This window comes from Triturus cristatus, chromosome 5_2 (genome assembly GCF_964204655.1).
Source record: "Triturus cristatus chromosome 5_2, aTriCri1.1, whole genome shotgun sequence".
NCBI lineage: Eukaryota > Metazoa > Chordata > Amphibia > Caudata > Salamandridae > Triturus > Triturus cristatus.
Window position 1 is genome coordinate 337,402,005 of NC_140588.1, and position 22,319 is coordinate 337,424,323.

The 22,319-nt window shown below is 51.0% G+C and overlaps 1 protein-coding gene across 1 annotated transcript in view; it reads right to left on the minus strand.

Annotated features, from left to right (window-relative positions):
- The window catches only part of NOL7 (nucleolar protein 7), a 158,266-nt gene that overhangs the window by 73,654 nt on the left and 62,293 nt on the right, over positions 1-22,319 (minus strand). Inside the window, exons 6-7 of the mRNA XM_085607105.1 lie at positions 4,840-4,961; positions 4,673-4,750 (exon numbers count right to left, since the gene is read on the minus strand). Of these exons, the coding sequence (XP_085463231.1) occupies positions 4,673-4,750; positions 4,840-4,961 (200 nt within the window). The remainder of the gene's footprint in view (positions 1-4,672; positions 4,751-4,839; positions 4,962-22,319) is intronic.

Below are 22,319 nucleotides of genomic sequence, written 5' to 3' on the forward strand. Positions count from 1 at the left end.
AGCTCCCTGGGTGGCATAGCGGTATCGAACTTCCGCTCCAGTTCTCGAGTGCGTTGGCACCATGTCGCCCGCAAGTCCCCCAGGGCTAGAAGGATATCACCATAGGTTAGGTCTGCCCCCTGCTTCAGCATGCCGACAGTATGTAGAGGCGCCACCGGGACACCCTCCAGCTCGACAGCAGGCAGGGAAGCTTGCATCAGGGATATGGCGGCTTCCGCCTATCCGGCGAGGTAGACCGGCACCGGTACCAGTTTTGCCGTTAGCCCACCTCGGAGGGGTGAGGGCGACACCACGGGATGGAGGGACAGTAGTTACGGCAAGAGGGGTTACTGCTCGCTAGACGGGGCTCCCACGATGGGAGAGCCCTCGGCTGTGTTGCAATGCGGGTGGTGGGCGCCCTCGAACGGACACCGCTCTGACCGCTGGCGGGAGGACAGAGGAAAATACACCAGCCAGGACCCAATCGTACCGGAATTCTCTCCGTCGCGAAGAAGGCTCCGCCGGGCCGCCCACTCCACGTCCAGTCACATTTCCCCAGTCGCCGGTCCAGCCCCAGGTCGTCTCACCGTACGTGATAAGCGGTGTCCGGTGGCGGTGGTCGGGCCAGATTGCGTGGGCAAAGTCCAAAGTCGGCAAACTCTATGAATCCTCGACCAAAAAAGCCGGCGGGAACATCGGAGGAATGCGGAAAGTATCAGCGCATCCGTGGTGACAATTGCTCGCGCCGTAGGCAGGATTAAAGATCAGGATGTCATGCAAACAGCAGACGGGCTGCGGAGCCGGGAGCTCAGACGTCCTGTCCGTCCGCCATCTTGGCTCCTCCCCCCAGAAGCCATTTTTTATCATTTAAAGGACATTGCCTTGTGGGGACCTGGGTTCAGGTCCCCACAGTGCAATCAAGTCCCCACAGCGTGAGTGTGTTATCACACCCAAGTCCCCACAAGGATAGACACAGACACACAGACACACAGAGACACACAGACACACAGAGACACACACAGACACACACACACACAGAGACACACACACACACACACACACACACACAGAGACACACACACACACACCCCCCCCCCCCCCCCCCCCATACCTATTCCCGATTAGATTATGTATTTACTAGTCAAGCCCTTAGCCACGGCCTGAAGGTAGCCTTAATTAACCCCATTACCATAACTGACCGTGCACTTGTGTCGGTGATGCTGGACAGGGTGGGGGATAAGCTACCAAGGTCCCGCCCAGGTTTCTTTCCTCACTCCCTGACAAGGGATCGCCTCATTAGAGATGATCTGCAGAAAACCATTAGGGAAAATGACCCCTGCAATACTACTCTCCATAACAACTGGGACACATTCAAGGCAGTTCTGGGAGGGAAATGCATTGCCCTAGTCTCAATACTTAAAGGGCTGCAGATTGTCTGGCACTCGAAATGGAGCTACAACAGCTGGAACAAACTCACAAAGCGGCCCGACCTTAGCCCTACAGCGAAAGTCACTGTGCTATGGGGAAAATTAAATGCCTTTTATACTAATAGGGTGGAAGTCACGCTTCTATGCCTCAAGCATACCTCATATGAGCAGGGCAATAAGGTGGGTTTGCAAGGCAACATAGGGTCGAGTGATAAAGAGAATACATTGGAGATATGCTTTGAGATTCGGGCAAACTAGAGAGCTCCACTGCAGAGGAAGCCTGAATCTTCTGCAACTTTTACGAAAGGCTTTACACAGCTGACCTGGTCCACACTCCAACCCAACTAGACTACCTCAAGGGCATGGAGCTTCCATGGACGACTAACCCCCCAAAATGGGTTATAAGGTGAGCCCATTAATGAAGAAGAGGTCTAGAAAGCAATTACATCCCTGAAACTTCATAAATCACCTGGACAAGACAGTCTTACAGCTCAATTGTATAAGACATTCAGATCTGACTTAGTGCTTCACTTCTCTGTTTAATCACATAGCTGAGGCTGGGACAGTTACACCCTCTATTAGCAAAGCACTTATGTCAGTCATCCCAAAGCCGGGAAAGGACCCCTGTTCCAGTGGCTCATACAGTCCCATCGCTCTGCCTAATCTGGATGCCAAGCTCTACTGAAAAATTCTGGCCTTGAGACTGGACAATATGATGCATGACCTGATCCACCAAGATCAGTCTGGGTTCATTAAGGGTAGGCAAATGCATGACAATGTGAGGAGGGTGCCTCCTCAAACAGAAAAAGCTACCAACAAACAGATACCTCTGGCTTTATTAGGTCTTGACGCTGAGAAGGCATTCGACGGGTGGACTGGTCCTTTTTATTTCACATACTGAAGAGCTTTGGGTTCTACGACTCCTTCATCGCAATGATCCGAGCTAATTACAAAACTCTGTGGTCTTAAGTCCTGATTAATGGGGTAAGCTCAAAGCTCTTTCATCTGGGGAGGGGGACGAGGCAGGGGTGCTTCATCTTGCCACTTTTATTTGCCCGCAGTATGAGCCCCTAGCGGCCATGATACGTTCAACACCATCCATCAAAGGCCTCACTTTAGGCTCCGTAGAGCATAACATTTCTTTATTTGCAGATGATGTGCTTTCAACACTAACCTCCCCCTAGTCCTCACTAACCTACCTCCAAGATTAATTACGCTCATATGAGAAAGTGGCGGGCTTCCGAAATAATCTAAGCCCAGTCTTCTCAACCTGACGTTACTTAGCGCAGTGGCCTCCACCTCTTTCCGATGGGCTAAAAGAGAAATTACGTATCTCAGCATTAAGATCACCCCCAGGATGTCAGATTTGTATTGTGGCAATTATCTGCCGCTTCTACAGCAACTGAAAGCAGACCTCAAATGGTGGTCACCTAATATCTCTTGGCTTGGACATATCCATGCTATTAGGATGACTGTCTTGCCAAGGGTATTAAGTCTTTTCCGAGGCCTGCCTACTGAGCTAGACAGAGATTTCCTACAGACTCTGCATAATACTAATCACTCGCTTTATTTGACAAAACCATAGAGCCCACTTGCCATCTAAACTGCTCTGACTACCAAATGACACCGGTGAACTAGCCCTCCCTGACTTTCAAATTTATTATAAAGCGGCACAGCTACGGGTTAACTCTGAAGGGTTATGTGAATCGAATAAACACTAGTTACACATGGACAGAGCCATAGTGGGTAGAGACATTTGGGATGCTCTATGGAAACCGAGAGTGGACTGCTCTCCAAATACCTATTTGACCGACCCACGAGAACGACTCTCAGGATTTGGGACAAGGCGAATAAAACTGCAGGGTGGACCACCTTGCCCATCCCGCTTACACCGATTCATTATGATCGGCATTTCCCCCAGCCATTACGCCTGGCCCTTTCGATGCCTGGAGGCAGGGGGGGGGGGGGGGGGGGGTTCTTACTCTCTCTGATCTATTTTATAATTGGGACATTTTAACCTTCGAACACGGTCATCGAGACTTCAACCTTCCAGATACAGAGCATTACCGTCATACACAACTGAAACACTGGGCACTCCACACAGATGTTAGACAGGCCTCCACAAAAGAGCTCACCCCTATTGAACATTTCACTAAAACAGTGGGCTCATCTAGGGGAACCATCTCCTTTTTATACTCCTTACTGATCGCCACTCTTCGCACCCCGCAACTGCGACATGTAACCTTGTGTGAACAGACTCGCGGGTGGTGGTGGGCACATTCCTCAAGTAGGATGGAGGAGACTCTGGAGGGACATTCCGAAATGCAACCCCTCTTTAGGCATGAGGGAGGCACACTACAAGTTACTCTATGACTGGTACCTCTATCCTACTAAGCTGCAAAAACTCTTCCCGGATACAAATGATCTGTGCCGGAGGGGGTGCTGTCTACTGGTTACTTTTGCCACATTGGGTGGGACTGTCTCATACTCCATTCTTCTGGGTCTGAGATCCCGCAAATCAAATGCATCCTGGGACACCCAGTTCTGATACCTCAAGTTTTGCAGTATTAGGTCCTAGAGATGATAACCTTTGGTTATGCCTCGGAGAAGCTAAATTGGCAGTAGCTGCAGCTTGGAACAAGAAAGAGGCTCCAGCAGTGACGCAATGGCATGCTCGTTTATGGCAGGCTCTAAAAATGGAACGAATGGCAGACATCTTTCAGGATGAGTTTTAAAAAAAATGTGAATTTACTTGGGAGACCCTTGGTGTCCCATCTCTTCATAGGCCTTCCAATTCTGATGGGAAGGCATGGGAGCTGGCTAACCTATGCATGTATCCTCTCCTTGTGTCTGTCCCTCTTATACTATCCTACAATGATAACCGATATATATACATATACCAACTTATGCAACATCCAGGCACCCTAATTTTTTATTTGCACTTTTGTTCTAAAGGTTTTTTTTTTCTTTTCCCATTGTCATACTTGATGGGTTTAGGGCTATATGGTGTGGGGGAGTCTGGATAAAGTACTTCATGTGATCTGTTTAGGCAAGCTAGCAACTTTAATCAGCTTCTGAGAGGTTTTGATATTGCTTCCTCACCTGTTAGAGACTGTTCACTGCACTAGCTTCATTGTAAACACTGATGAAGAAGCTTTTGAATGCACTGCTATCACTGTATATGTGTAAAATGGTATGTAGAAAGTTTTGACAAAAAAAGACATGAAGCTTTTTTATAAATGTGAGGACTCACAGTCACAACTTACCCCATGCATTGTTAATAAACTGAACTGCTGGTTTTTTGAGGGCACCTTTCTTGTTTGCCATTGAGAAAAACTGGTTAACTGGAAAATAAAGAGAAGAAACTAAGCTTTATAGTAAACCATTGGAACGTGAAAGTGAGATGAAATATTAAGTACATAATTTGAGTTACCAGTAGTTCTATTACTGCCTGGTCCATACAGGCGATTTTGTACGAAGGCTTTGGCAGTTTGTTGCTGTAAGCTGCTCTGATCTTGGTCCTTCAATCGCATTGCTGTATAGTTTTTCTTAACCCTAACAGAAAAACAATATAGGTGCACATCATACCTTTACTTATGGCATTAACACCTTTACATTTGTGAATAGTGGTGCGTTTAATGCCTACAAGATGTAAAAGTGGAATACAAAAGAAAATACATATGATAATTCAGAAGCAAAATCCAATTAACAGAAGAAGATTGAGGTAATAACGATTACTAAGAGTAAACAGGCCTCTCAGAAAGCTAAACTTAGGTACAGCTAGCGCAATGTAAGCAAATGTAGTCAGCACAAATTTAATATTTCAATTGCACAATTACCAAAAAACAAACACACTGCATAGGATAATGCTATTGCTGTGTACGGACCATGGTTCAATGTATAGGACTGAAAATCAGAGGATAAATGCCAGAAAGAGTGCTATGCCAATTCACAACTTAGGATAAACTGGAGGTTCCTCTCATCTGCCAAACACTTATGCAGAACTCTGAGCCAGGGCACTTTCACATTTTGCAGTTCAGAGTAATCGTTCCCTTGGGTAATAGCAATCCAAATAAAAAGAATCAAATCATGAAATCACTCAATGGAATACAGCATAAAATGCACAACCCTGGATATCTCCAGATAAAGTCTAATTTGATTTAAAAAACACTGAGATAAAGCAATGCATTCTAAAAGAAGCGAACAATTACAGAGCTTTCCGATCACATGTGAAAGACTTTTCCATTAAAGAGACAACGTAGGCAATTCTCACACCTGTATTAGACAGACCTTCTGCACGCACACTGGATCAATTTGCAGGAAGCATTCTCCGCATGCTGCCTTCTTGCTTGCAGTTTTTGCACAAGGTTACGTTCTATGTACCAAAGAAGGGGGTTCATAAATTGTTTCTCTTTAAAGCTTTTCTATGAATTGTTCCTTGTTCACAGGTGTCATGGACCAAGGCAATCCATTAATGATTACATGGTTTCTGCAACATCTCATTATCTTGTACTATTTTATCATTATTCGAGCTTCCTGGATATACTGCATCGGTCAACTGCATCTTTCATCAAACTAATACAGTATTCCTCTGCCATCAGACTCCCATTCTATTTATGTGGTCTGAGCTGCATATTTTCTGTTAATTGGTCCAAATAGTCAAGCTTCATTGAAATATTTATGGATTCATTATTCAATTCTTTTAACATTACATCTCTAATAGGGACATCTGGTGATCTGCACCATGTGAGCAAATTTGACTTTCCAAGAGGGCTTTGTTGGGGTTCTCCACCTCCTGTAAAAATTATTCGAGAACTATGTACATGGACTCCTTCGACTTGTATTAGAAAGCGACTTCTTGATTTAGGATTTCAGCATCTGTATCTTACTGGACTTCTTCTGCTTCCAAACAAGAGGTGTGATTGAGGATGTCCATCCTATTTGCTTTAAGAGGAATTCAGTAGTGCCTCTAGTTTTCATCAACAAGGGGCTTTGTGAACTCTGGCGACCTTTCTTAGAACGTCAGTGAGACAATGCATGTTAGTCAGCAACCAGGATGAGTATGCCTCAATTGAAATAAATGTTGAATTTGTTAGGGCGGAGGATCTGCGATTAGCAAAGCATTTGTCACATTACTTTGAGGTTAGCCGCTAGTGTGAGAAAGTGCCATCTTTCTTGCATGGTATGCCCCCACTTTTTGCTAAATTGCTGAATGTACTTCGATTGAGTGTACCCTGGGTTCCTGCCAATCAGGTGCCCAGGGCCTATGTTCCTTCCTTAAACCACACAAACTCCAAATTGGCAAACCCTAGCCACATGTCAGCCCCTAGTAAATGGTACCCAGGGCCTTGTGACCAGGGAAGGCCTCTAAGGGCTGCAGCACTCATTGTGCCACCCTCAGAGGCCCTGTACCCTTACACACACACTGCCCTTGCAGGCTGAGTGTCTGGGTGCAGGACAAAACAAAGTCGACATGGCACACATCACTGTGTACCATGCCCATCACCTACACTGCCAAGGCATATGTCAGCCACCCCTCTAGCTGGGTGCATTACGCCTATGGTGTGGGCACAGGAGCAGGAGCCCTGTGCCCCTACAGTACCCGGGTCCATTCCTGGGCGCTGTAAGTGCAGTGCTGTCATTTAAGAGTACATGGTGCTGAGAGCTTGTCAAACACGAGCTCCACAGCACCATATTGGCAACACTGAAGCCTGGGAAGTTTGGTATCAAACTTCTCAGCACATTGAACCCACACTGATGCCAGTGTAGGATTTAATGTACTAAGCACCCCAGAGGGCATCTTAGAGATGCCCCCTTACAGCTAACTTACAATCCACGTCTGCTCTGAGGCTGCCCAGGCTGCCACACAGCAGACACGTTGCTGGACCCCTGGGTGGGAGAGCCCCTGCTCTCCCGGGCCTGCAACAATGCACATCCTGGGTGAGGTGAGAAATCTCCTCCCCCAGGATGAGCAAAGGGAAGCTTCAAAGGCATGCCGCCATTTGGAGTTTCCCCAGGCCACTGCAACGCCCCACTCTGGCGGGAAGCTTGGCCGGAAACCCCATACAAGGGCAGGGGATGTGCCAGCCTGCCCACCCCACCCCTCAGGTGGGGGAGGCGAGGTGAAGCACATCTCCGGGCTCTCGCCATCTTGAAGATGGGAGGCCCTACCCTATCAGGATTAGGCTACTGCCCCCCTCCCACAGGAGAGAGGCAGGATAGGGGGTGTACCCACCCCAGGACAAGGACCCATTGGTCCCTGGCCTTCACCTACCTGTAACGCCCCTAAATCTAGTATTTAGGGGCACCCTGAACCTTCCTTCCTTAGATTCCAGATAGAAAACTACAAGAGGAGCAAGAAGAACAAGGACCTGCCCTGCAGCTGCTAAAAAGAGAAGACACCAACTGCTTTGGCCCCAGCCCTACCGGCCTGTCGACTCTCGAACCTGCACCAGCGCGGCATCCCTCGTGGCCAGCAACCTCACCAACCCCGGAGGACCTGGCTACCCTTTAGCTCTAAGCCCCTGGGACTCCCACGAGTAGAGGCTCTACTCAAGAAACCTATTTGCTATCCCTGGCACCAGCCCGGGACCGCGGACCCAACACACTCTGCACCAGCCAAGCCTGGCCAGTGCCGGAGTGGACAAAGACCCAGAGGACGACCCCACGGCGACTGTGACCCAGAGTCCGGCACCCAAGGACCCCCCTCGACATCCCGGAAGAAGCCTGCAGCCTCAGAACCAAGTGCCACCCCAGCCGCGATCAACCAGAGGGTAAGATTCCCAACGTCAAAAGGCACCCCTGCACCCGGCGCCCTGCGGCCCCCTGTGCCCAATCCCGGGGTACCCACCTAACCTACAACTACCCAACTTACCTCTCGAAGTGGTGGTGGCACCTGAAACATCCTCGTCCCCGAGCCTGCAGCCTCTTTCCAAACCGGAACATTCCCATTGATTTCCATTGAGCGCCCGAAGGCTCAAAAGCACCCTGCACCCAGCCGCCCGAGTGGCCCTGGCAGTGCCCTCTCTACACTAACCTACTTCCCCACTTGCCCTGAGTAAGTGACCAGGAGCCCAGCTCCCCCAGCCGCGTGGCTTGCCAGACAGCAGCCACCAACCAAGGCCCCCCTATCCCTCATAGGATAACATTGGGCCTAACTCTCTCTGCACCCGGCCGTCCTGAAACCGCTGAGGGTGAACCAACTGTACCTACCTGACACTGGGGGACCCCTGAGTCCATGCCCGGAATTTCAACTCTGCCAGTCGAGTACTTACCCTTAAACCGCTAACTTCATTTTCCTCATAGGGTAACATTGACTGGCTTTTTCTTCAAAAATCTTCTAAGTGTGAACTTTTCAAAACTGCAAAAATTCACCAAAAATCAGCCAAGTGACAAAAACGAATTTACTCATCTGCTCCTAGGTGAGCTCCCAGTGCTGGATCTTGGTGCCCAGCCCTGACCCTGAAAAGTGTTCACAACTATACTTACCTCTAACTCATTTTTCTCCCATAGGAAACCATTGTCTGCTTTTCTGTGAAATTTCTTCTAAGTGTCTATTTTTGCAAATTTGAAATATTCTTTTAAAATCGTACCATTTCTGCAAACGAAATTACTTACCTGCTTTTGATAAGGACCCCAGTCCTGGGTCTAGGTACCCAGTCCTGGATTACTAAAGTAACGATAAAGTACTCTACCTGCAATTTGAATTTCTTGCCATAGAGATCCATTGAATGTTTTCTGTGAAATATTTTCTAAGTGCTAACTTTTGAAATAGCTAAATATTATTTAAAAATCATTACAGTTATTAAGTCGACTTTAATCACTTGATTCTGAATACTGACCCCAGGCTGGTTCTAGGAGCCAGACCTGGAATTCCAAAAGTAATCTGAAAAGTAATTTATTACAAATAACCTGAATTTACCATTGAGCTCAATGCATTGTTATGTTTAGGAAATAGGATTGTTTATTGCAACCAACTGTGACTGTTTACACAAATTTATTGCTTAAGACAAAAGTATTTATATTCAACCTCTCATTCTGGGAAAGTATATTTTTACCCCCCTTTGTGGTTCTAAAAATAAAACAAGCATATATTTTATATATATAAACCATTGGCCTAGAGTTCAGTTATTGAGTGTGTGAAACCATTTGCTGACTGAGTGTGTACAATAAATGCTTTACACTGTCCTCTGGTACTGCCTTACTGCTCGACCAAGCTACCACTTTTGAGAGTAAGGTCATACCTAACTTTGACCTCTATCAGCCTCTGGGGGACTGTGGACTCTGTACACCCTGTACCTATTAGGGAACAGTATATACAGAGCCACTTTCTCACAGCTAGGAGGCAGGACAACGCTATGTTCTCTGTTATGTCACAACTCAGGTCTGTGTAGTAAGGTCATGGTACTTAAGAAAGCGTTCAATCAGGATCAACATAAGGCACAACGGCGGTCCAGTCAGTGTTGCTTGGAGGTCGGGGATAGTTCCTTTTAGAGATATATGGGATAGAGTAGTTCCTTTTAGAGATATATGGGATAGAGTTCCTCCAACAGTATGTAATCCATTTCAAGACCTGAAGCCACAAGCTTTATTATATCACGTAACTCTTCGATACCTACCAATATATTAATGTGTGAATATACAAACACACACAATTAAAAAAAATGGTTAACCCCTTTACTGGCAGCTAGGCCTCCCCCCAATCCCCCCTGTGCTAAGCCTTTTTTTTTTTTGCTATTTGGGGTAGTTCACGCTTAGGCCCCTCAAACCTTTTGTCCACATAAGATATCCACGCCAGGGGAGGAGCCTAGCGCGCAACCAAGATGGCCGCGTAGGTGCGAGGCTCCCGAGGACCTCCGCGACCTCCTGCATAAATCCGGACCATATCCTGTCCTAGACGAGGGGACTGTGTTCGTGAGACCGAGCTGAGGTGCCACCCGTTTTCCGTTTCCAAATCGGACCTCGGACACCGGCGGGAGCATCGATTGAGGTTTGCGGCCTTCTCCACGCCGGATTGGAGTTGTGGGGCGATCCGGAGACAAAGTGAACAACAGCGGCGGGCGAGGCTGGGCGATTCGCGTACCCCGCACTTTCACTTTCGCTTTCGCGCCCTCCTTGCTGCCAAGCGCGGTAGGGTCGCGAGGCGGCGTGCGGTGGTGTGGCTTCATCGGGGTGCCCTGCCGGCCCGCCAGCTGTGATCCGCCCTTCGGAGCCGTGGTCGCCCTCCCCCGGAGCCCGTGAACTGGTTTGTCAGCCCCTTTCAAGGAGATTGGCACGATTTGGGGACTGGAGCCATGTCCACGAAACAAGATGGCGACCGGGCAAAGGTGAAATCGACCCGCCGTGGCGCAGCCCCTCAGTCTAACAGCATGGACCGCTACACCCTCCAGAAGGGATCTCCAGAGGCGCCGCGTAGGTCCCCTGTTGGCCCGACTGATGCTCCTGCTCTGCCCGCGGATCTGACCCTCCGGGACGTCATGGGCGCCATCGCCGAGATGAAGGCCTCAGTGGACCAGCGCTTTGACACTCTGGCGCAAAAGATTGACTCGGTCCTAGTGGATGTGGGCCTGGTGAGGGCCGATCTGTCCAAGACGAATGACCGGGTCGACTCTTTGGCCCACACCACCTCGGGCCTCACAACGGACGTGGCGGCCCTCCAAAAGGAGGTGCGCCGACTGGGCCAGGCGAGCGCCCTGATGGATCATCGACTGGAAGATTCCGAGGGTCGGGCCCGGAGGAACAATGTTCGCATTGTCGGGGTGCCGGAGGGACGCGAGGAGGAGGCGGCGGATCTGTTTGTGGAGGACCTGATCCTCACCCGTCTCCAGCCCCGGGGGCTGAGTAAACTCTTCGCAGTGGAACGTGCCCACAGGGTCCCCGGTGGGAGACCTAAGATCGGAGCCCCTCCGAGGCCTCTCATTGCCCGAATCTTCAACTTTCGGGACAGAGACGCTATCCTGCAGACTGCTAGGCAACAAGGACCGGTCAGACTCGACAATATGGACGTAAACTTCTATCCTGATTTTACTCCGGCGGTCCAGAAGCAGAGACTGAGTTTTCTCGGAGTCAAACGTCGCCTACGGGACCTGAACCTCAAGTATGCGATGCTTTTTCCAGCGAAGTTGAGGGTAGAGGTGGATGGCCGCACGCACTTTTTTGATCGTCCCGAGGCGGCCGGGGACTGGTTGGACACTTTGCCCGGGGATCGGGGCCGGGGGGGTGGGGGGGCGGGGGGGCGCGGTTGGTGGGGAGGGCATGCCGGATCAGGACTGAGGGACTAATAGTAGGCCTTGCTCTGGATAACATTATTGTCATCATGGACTGATTGTGTAAGTTCCCCTCCCGTGGAGGTCGTACGGGGTCTCTTGGGGGCTTTCCCTCCTCCTCTGGGGGACTAGTTAGTGTTTTCATCTATGGGGCGACAGGCACACTGCACTTTGGGGGGGCTGTTTGGGCTCATGCAGGGGTGCAGGGAGGGGGGAGTTCTGTTGGGACGGGTGGGGTGGGGTGTTGTTCGTTTTTACCGCAAGGCAAACCCTTTACTGTATTGGTGTTTTTGAGGTGCTCTCGGGGGGACGAATGATGGCTTCTGTATGTGATGGGGGGTAGGGACTTGACTTTGTTGTCTTGGAACGTTAATGGACTGGGGGATAGGATTAAGCGAGGTGTGGTCCTGCAGTATCTGAAACGAATTTCGCCAGATGTGGTCTTTCTGCAGGAGACACACCTTATTGGTAATTCCTTTTGTGCCATGAATCGGCGTGGCTATCGTTTGGTGGCCCACTCGGGCTTCACGTCTGGCTCGCGGGGGGTGGGCATCATGGTTAAGAACTCGCTCCCGCTGGAAATAGATGAGGTGCGCCATGATGAGAGGGGACGCTACACTGCCTTGGTGGGGAGAATGGAGGGCAAAGTGGTTGTCTTTGTTTCAGTGTATGTCCCACCGGGGCTACAGTCTACCACTTTTGCGGACCTGGGGCGCCTCCTCCTTGACCTTCCGGGGGGGCTTCTGGTGGTTGGGGGGGATTTCAATGCGGTGGTTTCTGGGACTATGGATCGTCACCCCCCTAGGGACCTCCCCCGGGCGCAGGCGTGGCTGTCCGGCCTCTTAGATACATTGGGATTGGTGGACTGCTGGCGCTTAAAACATCCCACGCAGCTGCAATACACCTTCCATTCGGGTGCCCATGGTAGCCTCTCGCGGCTTGATCATATCCTTGTCCCTGCGGCCTATGCTGGGAGGGTGGGAGAGGTGCGCCATCTGGCGCGGGGTATTTCAGATCACTCCCCGCTCCTGTTGCACTTTGGTGTCCTCCCGAGGGGGGCGGGCAGGGTAGCTCCAATCAATGCCTGGTACCTGCGCGACCCCACCATTCGTGCTGACCTGATTAAATCCTTGCAGCGGTATTTTGAGGAGAATGTGGGGTCTGTCCCTTCGGCTATCTCCCTTTGGGAGGCCTTTAAGACAGTTATTAGGGGGGAGGCCCTCTCCTTCATATCCCATGCCCGGAGGCGCGAGCAGGAGGAGGTGACCCGAGTGGAGGCCGAAATTACTGAATTAGAGGGTGATTTGGGGAGTGGGGTGACGGATGCTGCACTGCATGTTCTACACCTTAAGCAAGCGGCCTATAGGGCCCTCGTCACGGAGGCAGCCAGGGGCCTCAGTAGAGAGCAACAGGGGCGACTGTATGATGTGGGTGATAAGGCTGGTAAATTGATTGCGTGGTTGGATAAAAAGGAGAGAGCGAGTCGTGTGGTCCCGCTGATTGAGAGGATGGATGGTGTACGTGTCACCGAGCCAGAAGACATTGTCTCTTGCTTCGCGGATCATTTCCGCGAGGTGTATTCCCCGGTCTCTCCCTTCTCGGAGGCGGATTCCCATGCCCTGCTTCGAGATGTCGCGCTGCCCTCCCTTTCGGTGGAGGACAGGGAGTCGTTGGATGCTGCTCCTACCTCGGACGAAATTGCCCTCGCTATACGCTCGGTCGCATCTGGCAAGGCCATGGGCCCGAACGGCATCCCTATCGAGTTGTATAAGCTGCGACCGGACGTACTGGCACCCCACCTCCGCGCGATGTTCCTGGCGGCCCACTCGCGGGGCTCCCTCCCGCCGGACCAACGTCTGGCTACAATCGTGGTGATCCACAAGGAGGGGAAACCCCGAGACCGGGTTACCTCCTATCGGCCTATCTCGCTCTTGAATGCGGAGCCCAAAATCCTTGCCAAGGTGCTCGCCAACCGGCTGGTCAGCGTGGTAGGCGATTTGGTCCACCAAGACCAGTCTGGCTTTATCCCCCATCGCAACACGGCCCTCAATCTGCGGCGCTTGCACGGGGTGCTCGCGCGTGTTCCGTTTGTGCGGGAACCGGCCATCTTGGCGTCCTTAGACGCCACCATGGCGTTTGACACGCTCGAATGGCCATACATTTGGGCGATGCTGGCGAAATTTGGATTTGGACCGGGATTCATCAGCTGGGTCAAATTGTTGTACTCGGGCTCGTTAGCGCAGGTGGTAGTGAATGGGCGAGTCTCGGCCCCATTCGCGCTGGGACGGGGCACGCGACAGGGTTGCCCCTTGTCGCCGCTCCTGTTTGCATTGGCCTTGGAACCCCTGGCGGAGTGGCTGCGGTGGCACCCTTCCATCCGTGGTCTCCGTTGGACCCCCGAGTATGAGGACCGCGTGTCCCTCTACGCGGACGATATCCTTTTGTACCTAGCCTCCCCGCGCAAATCACTGATTGTCCTGGTTGATGTCCTGTGCTCCTTTGGCCGTAACTCAGGCCTTGTCGTCAACTGGGCTAAATCATGTGTCTATGTGCTTTCCGGGGAGGCTCCCGTCCTCCCGCGGGGATGTCCGATCCAGATTGCCTCGCAGGGGTTTCGGTACCTGGGTGTCTTTATCACGCTGGACCCGGAGGCCCGCTACGAGCGAAACTTGCTTCCCCCCCTCCAGCGCTTGAAGGAGGACGTCGCGCGCTGGCGGCGCCTGCCGCTTTCGCCACTCGGCCGGGCGGCATTGTTTAAGATGATGTCGTTGCCGCGCTTCCTGTACGCTCTCCAGAACACTATGGACCTAGTCCCGGCGCGCTACTTCCGTGAGGTGGAGAGTCTACAGCGCCGCCTGTTCTGGGACGGGAGGCCGCGTATAGCCCTGGCGAAGTTGACGCTCCCGTGGTATGACGGGGGGATTGCCCTCCCGGACATTAAGCGGTATTACTGGGCCTCCCAGCTAGCTGCAATTAATCACGGCCTCTATGGGCCCGCCTTGAACCCGGCATTTGAAATGGACAAGATGCTCCTGCCCGGTGGCGACTACAATCGAGCACTCTACTCTGGCGCGCCGGATCCCCGCTTGACGGGGCCCACGCGTGTCATGGTGCGGGTGTGGCACGCGGCCAATGCAGCTATGGGGTGGAAGGACCGTTTGACCCGGGCATCGCCGTTGTATGCGCCTCAGCGGTTGGGCTCCCTGTGGACCTCGAAGGGCTTCGAGAAGTGGGACACGATTGGCATCAGTAAAGTGGGGGACCTCTGGACGAGAGGGGGATTTAAAACATTCGAGACGCTGCAGACGGAGTTTCAGCTGCAGGGCAGTGAATACTTTCGGTACTTGCAGGTCCGTCATGCGCTGAGCTCCGTCTTCCCAGACGTCGCCTCCATCCCGGAGTCTTCCCCCCTGGAGGATAGAGTGCTGGATGGCCACGTTCCGGATAGCACGATCTCCCTCATTTACAAAAAACTGATTAATGACCGCTCGGGCCTGCTGACCGGCCTCCGCGAGGCTTGGGTTGCCGACGGGCTGGAGTTGGACGACGAGGACTGGATTTCCGCGGTGGCCTCTCCTAAGGAGGTGGCCATACCGGCTCGCCTTCGTTTCGTCCAGCTTAAGATACTCCACCGGGTTTACATGACGGGGCCAAGGCTTCTGCGTATGGGTTATGCTGAGGATGGGTTGTGTAAGCGTGGGTGTGGTGCTTTGGCGACTTTTTTGCATATTTTGTGGGAATGCCCGAAGGTGGAGCGATTCTGGCGTGGTGTGCATGAGGTCCTGCGTCTGGTTACGCATGTCGCGCTGTTGCCTGAAGCGAGGAGATGCTTGCTGAATGTGTGGGAACCAACGGATTACTCGGTTCCGCAGATGCGATGGGTGACTCTGGGATATATGATAGCTAAGCGTGACATCGCTCAACTGTGGGGATCCCAGCGGCCCCCGGCGGTGTCGGCCTGGAAAGAACATATGGATTGGTGCATGTTCCGAGAAAAGGTGGTGTATGTGGCGAGGGGCAAGCCTGGGGCGTGGGTGAAAATATGGGGCCCCTGGAACGCCTACCGCGGGGGTATCTGCGAGCCACCGTTGCTGCCTGCTGCCTCACCGGCTCCGTCCCCCTAGTTGACCCCCTCCCCCAGCCCCGGGCACAGAGTTCCCCCAGTCCTGGACTTGTTTCCCTTCCCCCTCTTTAGATTCCCGTGGATGGTTGGGGTCCCTCATTTGAGGAGCACGTGTGGTTACCTTTGATTGCGGGTTGCCTTGCGGGTGTGGTTTTTTTTATGTTGTTGTGTTTGTATAAAATGAAACCGTATTGTGGGCTTAGAGTCATGTGGCCCACGTCGTTGATGCCTCCTGATTTACTTCTCTGCAACGCCAAGTGCCCTTTTGTAAGTTTGTCAGGTGCTCCTGTCACTCTAGCGGCCGGCCGGAAGGTTGTAGGCCCATACTTGTATATACTTGAGATTGCAATAAACGGTTTCAAAAAAAAAGAAAAAAAAAAAAAAAAGATATCCACGCCAAATTGCGTCCTTTTCTTACAACATCCTGAGGATTTTAAAGGTACCCAGGGTTTGTGGATTTCCGTGGAGGGGATCCCAAAATTAGGTAAAATACAGCAATTTTTTTTTTTTAAATGTATAATGGGGAAAAAGTGCTGCAGAAGAAAGCGTTTGTTGATACCATTTGCAGGGCAAAAAAACCAAAGATTGTGGCGCTGAAATTACCACCTTCCCAGCTTTCAGGGATAGACAGACGTTTATCAGAAAACCAACATTTTCTACACAGTTTTGATATTTGTTGGGGTATAGCCTATTTTAACTATTTTTTGTGCTTTCAACCTCCTTCCAGTTAGTGGCAGAAATAGGTGCGAAAGCCAAAATGGACCCCGGGAAGCTATACATTTCAGAAAAGTAGTCAAAATTCTGAATTTAGCAAGGGGTCATCATTTGTGTAGATCCTTCAAGGTTTTCCTATAGAAAATAACAGTTGAAATAAAAAAATATTGAAATGGAGTTGAAAAAACCCACCGTTTATGCCAACGTTTTCACCTGTAACTTCTTCAAACTATGTCAGACTTTTGAAAGCAATATAGCGTTATGTCCGCTGGACCCTTCTGGTTGTGGTGATATATAGGACTTGTAGGTTCACAAAGAATCCAAGGTACCAGAACCAATAACTGAGCTGCGCATTGCAATGGGTTTTCATTGTGTACTGGGTATATAGCAATTGATTTCGTAAAAAATAGGTATCAATGACACCTATGTAGGTCCAAAATAGGGACAAAATATAGAGTCTAGAAGCAGTAGTTATTTGCACATCTCCGAAAATGTGGGTACCTATACTAGCATGTGAATTAGAGGACATTTTTCAGAGTTACTTCTTTACACATTGGCTTACATTGGGAAGGCAGAAATGCATAGAAAGGCAATATGTAATAACACTTGTTCTACAATTCGGTGTTCCACTAAGTCTCCTGATAAAAAGGATACCTCACTTGTGTGGGTAGGCCTAGTTTTCCTAGTAAAAACTGAACCTTTTTTCGCAATCTGCCTAGCTGTGGATTTTGGACCCTAGCTCAGCCGGCACAAGGGTAAACCTAGCAAACCTGTAATTTGTTTTAAACTAGACACCCAGGGGAATCCAGGATGGGGTGAATTGTGTGGCTCTCACCAGGTTGTTACCCAGAATTCCTTGCAAAGCTCAAACTTTGTCAAAAACACATTTCTTTTCACTTTCCTGTGATGAAAAGTTCTGGAATCTGCAAGGAGACACAAAAATCCACCCATCCATCATTCATCCAAGTCTCCCGATAAAAATGGTACCTCACTTGTGTGGGTAGACCTAGTGCCCGCGGCAGAAAACAGCCCAAAACGCAAGGTGGGCGCATCACATTTTTCCAGTGAAAACTGACCCTTTTTTCACAATGTGTCTAGCTGTGGATTTTAGACCCTCGCTCAGCCGGCACCTAAAGAAACCTAGCAAACCTGTACATTTTTTAAAACTAGACACCCAGGGGAATCCCCACTGTACTCCCAGTAACAGCCTTTCAGTGTCTGTCAGCAAACCAGTGCTGCTGCAGACCACAGACATGATTCTGCCCTCCTGCTGCTGAGCTCGAGCAGGGGGAGGTAGAACATTAGGTTTCCTGTCACAGGTAGGTGTGATCAACTCCCAGTCAGGGCTTCGCGTATTAGGCTTGGGACGCTTTGCAGCGCCACCAGTCTGCACTGAAGGACACATTTGGTGCCCTCCTTGCATATTCCGATTTGAGCCAGTTCAGGAACCTGTGGTTCCCACTCTGGCACAAAACTGGACAAAGGACAGGGGAGTATCCTCCCCTCTGTCTAGCCACTCCTCTGGGAGAGACCCACATGTCGTTCCAACCCTTTCCCAAGGGTACTTAAAGGCTCCCCGGTGGGTGGGTCCTCAGATTCATCATGGAACACTCACCTCTGGAACCACAACATTCTTCAACCGTCTCAACACTTGGACTTCGATTGGAACAGACACTGTATCAAGGAAGACTCCTGCTGCTTCTGGTCTCTCTGTTCTTCAAGTCTTCTGCCTCATCTGTGTCTGTGCTTCATCCAGGTTCTCCAGAAGACCTGGGGGCATCAAGGACATCCAAAGTAATCTCCCTAGGAGTGAAGGAGTCACTCCCCTGCATCAGCAGGCACCGCTACAAAGCTGATCAGTCTACTGCTCCTGTCGTCCTACGTACTTCCTGAGGCCCAGCAACACAGGTGGTGGTTCTGCAGCTCCCTTGAGGCCTGACCTGTCTTCGCTGCAATGTTGACGACAGCATCCCTCGTCGGAGCCGCAGAGACCAAACCCCTGTGCACTGCATCTACTTGCAGCAGGAAAGGCTTGTTGGCTCTGCACTCCAGAGATCTTCAGGCTACAAGAAGCTCCAGCCTCCAGCACCTCATCCCTCTAAGATCCACGTCCTCACTGCATCCCTTGCACTGTAGGCTGCCATCTTTGGTGAGCTGCCAGAGATACTCTTTGCGACTCCTGTGCCTTTGGCCTGTGGGTCCTCTTGGGAGTCTTCCTTTGCTTCAGTGGGCTCCCCTGCTTGCTAGGGGCTTGATCTGACTCTCCTGCACTTGTTGAGTACCTTGGAACTTGCGGGTCACAGCGTTTTAATCTTTTCGCTATCCACGGCATTTGCGGCTACTAAGGCTTGTCGGTGCTCCTGCCGGACATGACCACCTAGACACCGACATCTGACGTAGGACAGCTCGTGCACGGATCCTCAGTCGCCTGGTCCTCACAGCTGTAACGCCAAGGTCACCGACTTCACTCCTGAACCTTCCAACATAGGTGGGCATTGTGCTTCCGTGCCTCATGGTCACCTCCAAGTGGAATAGACGCGGTCCCGTCTGCTTGCAGGTTCTCCTCTTCAAGAATCAACCCTTGGATTCCACCGGACTCCTTCACAGGCTTCTCCAGAGGTATATTCTCCCAAGTCTTCCATTGTCGTATACGTCAGTGTCCTACGTCACTTCAACCCTATGCACTCGGCCTACCTGGTGCAGGTAACCACGTTCCTGGGGCATCCACTGGTGGGGTGGCTCTCCAACCTTCCGTATTCCAAAGGGTTTCTTCGGAGTCCTCAGGAAAGTGTCCTTCTTTAAAACTGCAACCACGACTTCTCCAATGACTTCTATTGGGCACGCAGCTGTGTTTCCACTCTGCACACTGCCTCCGTTGGGTTCCTGAGTACCTTGGGTGGTCCCGCGTTTCCCTAACTCTTCTGAGTCTTCTGGTCCAAGTCTTGTTCTCCTTTGCAGTTTCCATTCTACTTTCTTTGTATAGGTGTGGGCTCCCCTGGAGACCAGAGTATATTTGTGCTACTTACCTGATTACTTTGAAGTATTCTTGTGTGTATTGTTGATATCGGGTAGGAGATATACCAATGTCTTAGTGATTGTGTTGCATAACACAGACTTATTTTTATAAAACCTGTGTTGCACTTTTTCATCTAATCTACACTGCTGATTAAATGTGGTAAAACAAGCTGCTTTACAATCCTTCGAGATAAGACTGAAGGCTGCTCTTCACAGCTACCACTTTGAGAGCTTTCTACAGATATCAAAGACCACTAAAATCACCATAAGGGTTGCCTGGATTAGTGCAAGATGCATCACTCCTTGGAGTGTGCACCATATACTAAACCAGCCTCCTACACCCCCCATTTAATCTGGTCAAGCAAACCATTCACATTCCATGATACCACATAGATCTGATCCATTGAGTCACTGGTCTGGAGACCCTCATGATGTCTTAGAGCGAACTCCCAGCAGAAAAGGAGGGAAATGAGGGAGGCGTGAAGCTGATTTTCAAAACAGAAACAAGAATGTAAACAAATCTCCAAATTCCCCCTCCCTCAATACTTCGAAAACAAGAAGTATCTGTCACGGGGCAGACCATCACCAGGCTCCGACAGGGAAACCGCCAGGCCTGCCCCAATGGATCCCCATACCCAAAAATGTCAGTTAACAGAGAGGGTAAACATACCACCCTGGTTGTCTAGCGGTCGAGAATGTCATGGACGCCATTGGAGTTTGTTGCAAGCACCTCTGGGATTTCCTTCCCTCACTGGTATCATGTAAAAGGTGTTGCGGCTGGCACTTGAGGCTCAGGGGAAGTCGCACCCCCGGCCGGGGCCCTCCCATACCGCTGAGAGTTCCTCCACAGGGTTAGAGACCTGTTGAATTTCTTTGCCGGGGTTTTAGTGGGTCAGCTTCGACCGTCTTCCTAGTATGAGTCAGAGCCGAGGCGCGGGGAGTGTGTTTCTTAGATGGATTCTCTCATCAGTCCATTGGAAGACCTCCTTCGGTGTCTCAAAGAAGAGTTTTGCGAATGGCAGATGACCTTTAATTTAGCTGGATACAGTAGTATGTATTGAATGCTGAGGTTGCGAAGCAGTTTCATCACTGTCTAAAAGGATTGTCGTTGCTGCTGCACCATCCTGGTATAATTCGGAAAGATCATGATGGTTTGAGACTGATATGCGATCTTGCCATGGAGGCAGGCATGTTTGAGGATAACGTCTATATCCATGTAGTTTAAAAGCTTCGTAATAACTGGTTGGGGCTGAGCTTTGGGCTCCAAAGCCCTGTTCAATTATGAAGCAGGAAGACAGGGCCGCTGAGCGCATAAGGGATCAGAGCCATTGCTCTAAGAAGCGTGCCATGGATGTACCCTCACATCCCTCAGGGAAACCCATGAACCGCAAGCTATTGCGACGAGCCCTGTCCTCCTCGTCCTCCAACCTCGCCACCAGTTCCTTGGTCACAGCTGTAAGTCTGGTCACCGTCTCTTGTAAGGTGCAGACTGAGCCTTCTACCCCAGATACCTTGGCCTCTGCCTCCATGGTGCTTTGCTTGGTATCAGGAAGAATTTGATCCTTTGCCATGTTGGTGATCGTGGCAGGGAACGTAGCAGCCTGGTGGCAAAAGGGCTTATCGCCACTTCTGAACCGCCTGACCCCAGCCGCAGCATAGTGTGTAGGGCAGTACAAGCAGTCAGGTCTTGGGGCCTTCTCGAGCTATGGCGGCAGGGGGCTCCACAGAAAGGCCCTGGGGTAGGGCCTAGATGTACAGGACTAGGTTGGGGGGTGCGTCGCCGCAGGCTGCATCAAGTCCTGGCTTGATCCCACCTGTCGCAAGCACGTCCTCCCCTGGCGGGGCCCACTAATGGGGTCACCCTGCCAAAGCAATGTACAGGCCTGTCTGAGACACTGGAGAGCACGCACAGCAGAGGCGGAACGGAGTGTCCCCATGTCTCCGGCCTCCAAAGCCAGTCCCTTCTGGCACCTCCTGCTCTGCGGTTCACTCCGGGGCCCGCTGCCTCCCCCTTACCACTATGTGCAGTTCTCCCCCGAGAAACACAGGAGACACTGAGGCTGGCAATGGGGTTTTCTCCCGCCTCTCTCAGCGTTTGGCTCCAGGCAAAGAGGCGCCGTCCAACTGGCTGCATAATGGGGCTCAGCTGAGTTAATCGCCCTAGCCGAGGGGCCAAAGGTGCCTCTTCAAACCATGGGGGGCTCAGCAGTGCACCCCGCGACCACCCCACCCCCCCCAGCCAGATGCAAGCCACAGCGTCCGTCCAGGCTTTCCTGCATGTACGCACCTCACAACTGTCGCGGCCCACATGTCCTGGGTAATGGGCCGCAGAGGCTACTAACACCATCAAATGTCACCCTTGCCAACTCAGTAGTCTGGCGGGACCCTCAGCGGGTTGAACCAGGGGTGCCACAGCCTCAATGCGGTCCAGGAATAAGGTGGATTATTGGCAACCACACAGAACGGTATCAAGCCGTGGCCGCATTATTCAGCACTCAAGCCTCGATCCCCAATGCATGGGCTTCTAGTGCATCATACGAGTGTAGAGGTATTGAACATGTTCTAAATCTATGTATTGAAGAGTAACTCTGTGTGCAGATGACAGTTGATGACTTGTGTCCATTATGTTCCACACAAGTTTATTGGTTCTGCAGAAAAATTTTTCAACACTGCAACAATTCTACGCAGTAGATACTATGGGGTCTATCATGATGTCGGGTGGATTGCCACCGCCCGACTGGCGGTGGCGATCCACCAGACATCATACCCTGCCCGCCTCCCATTTCCCCCTGCCAT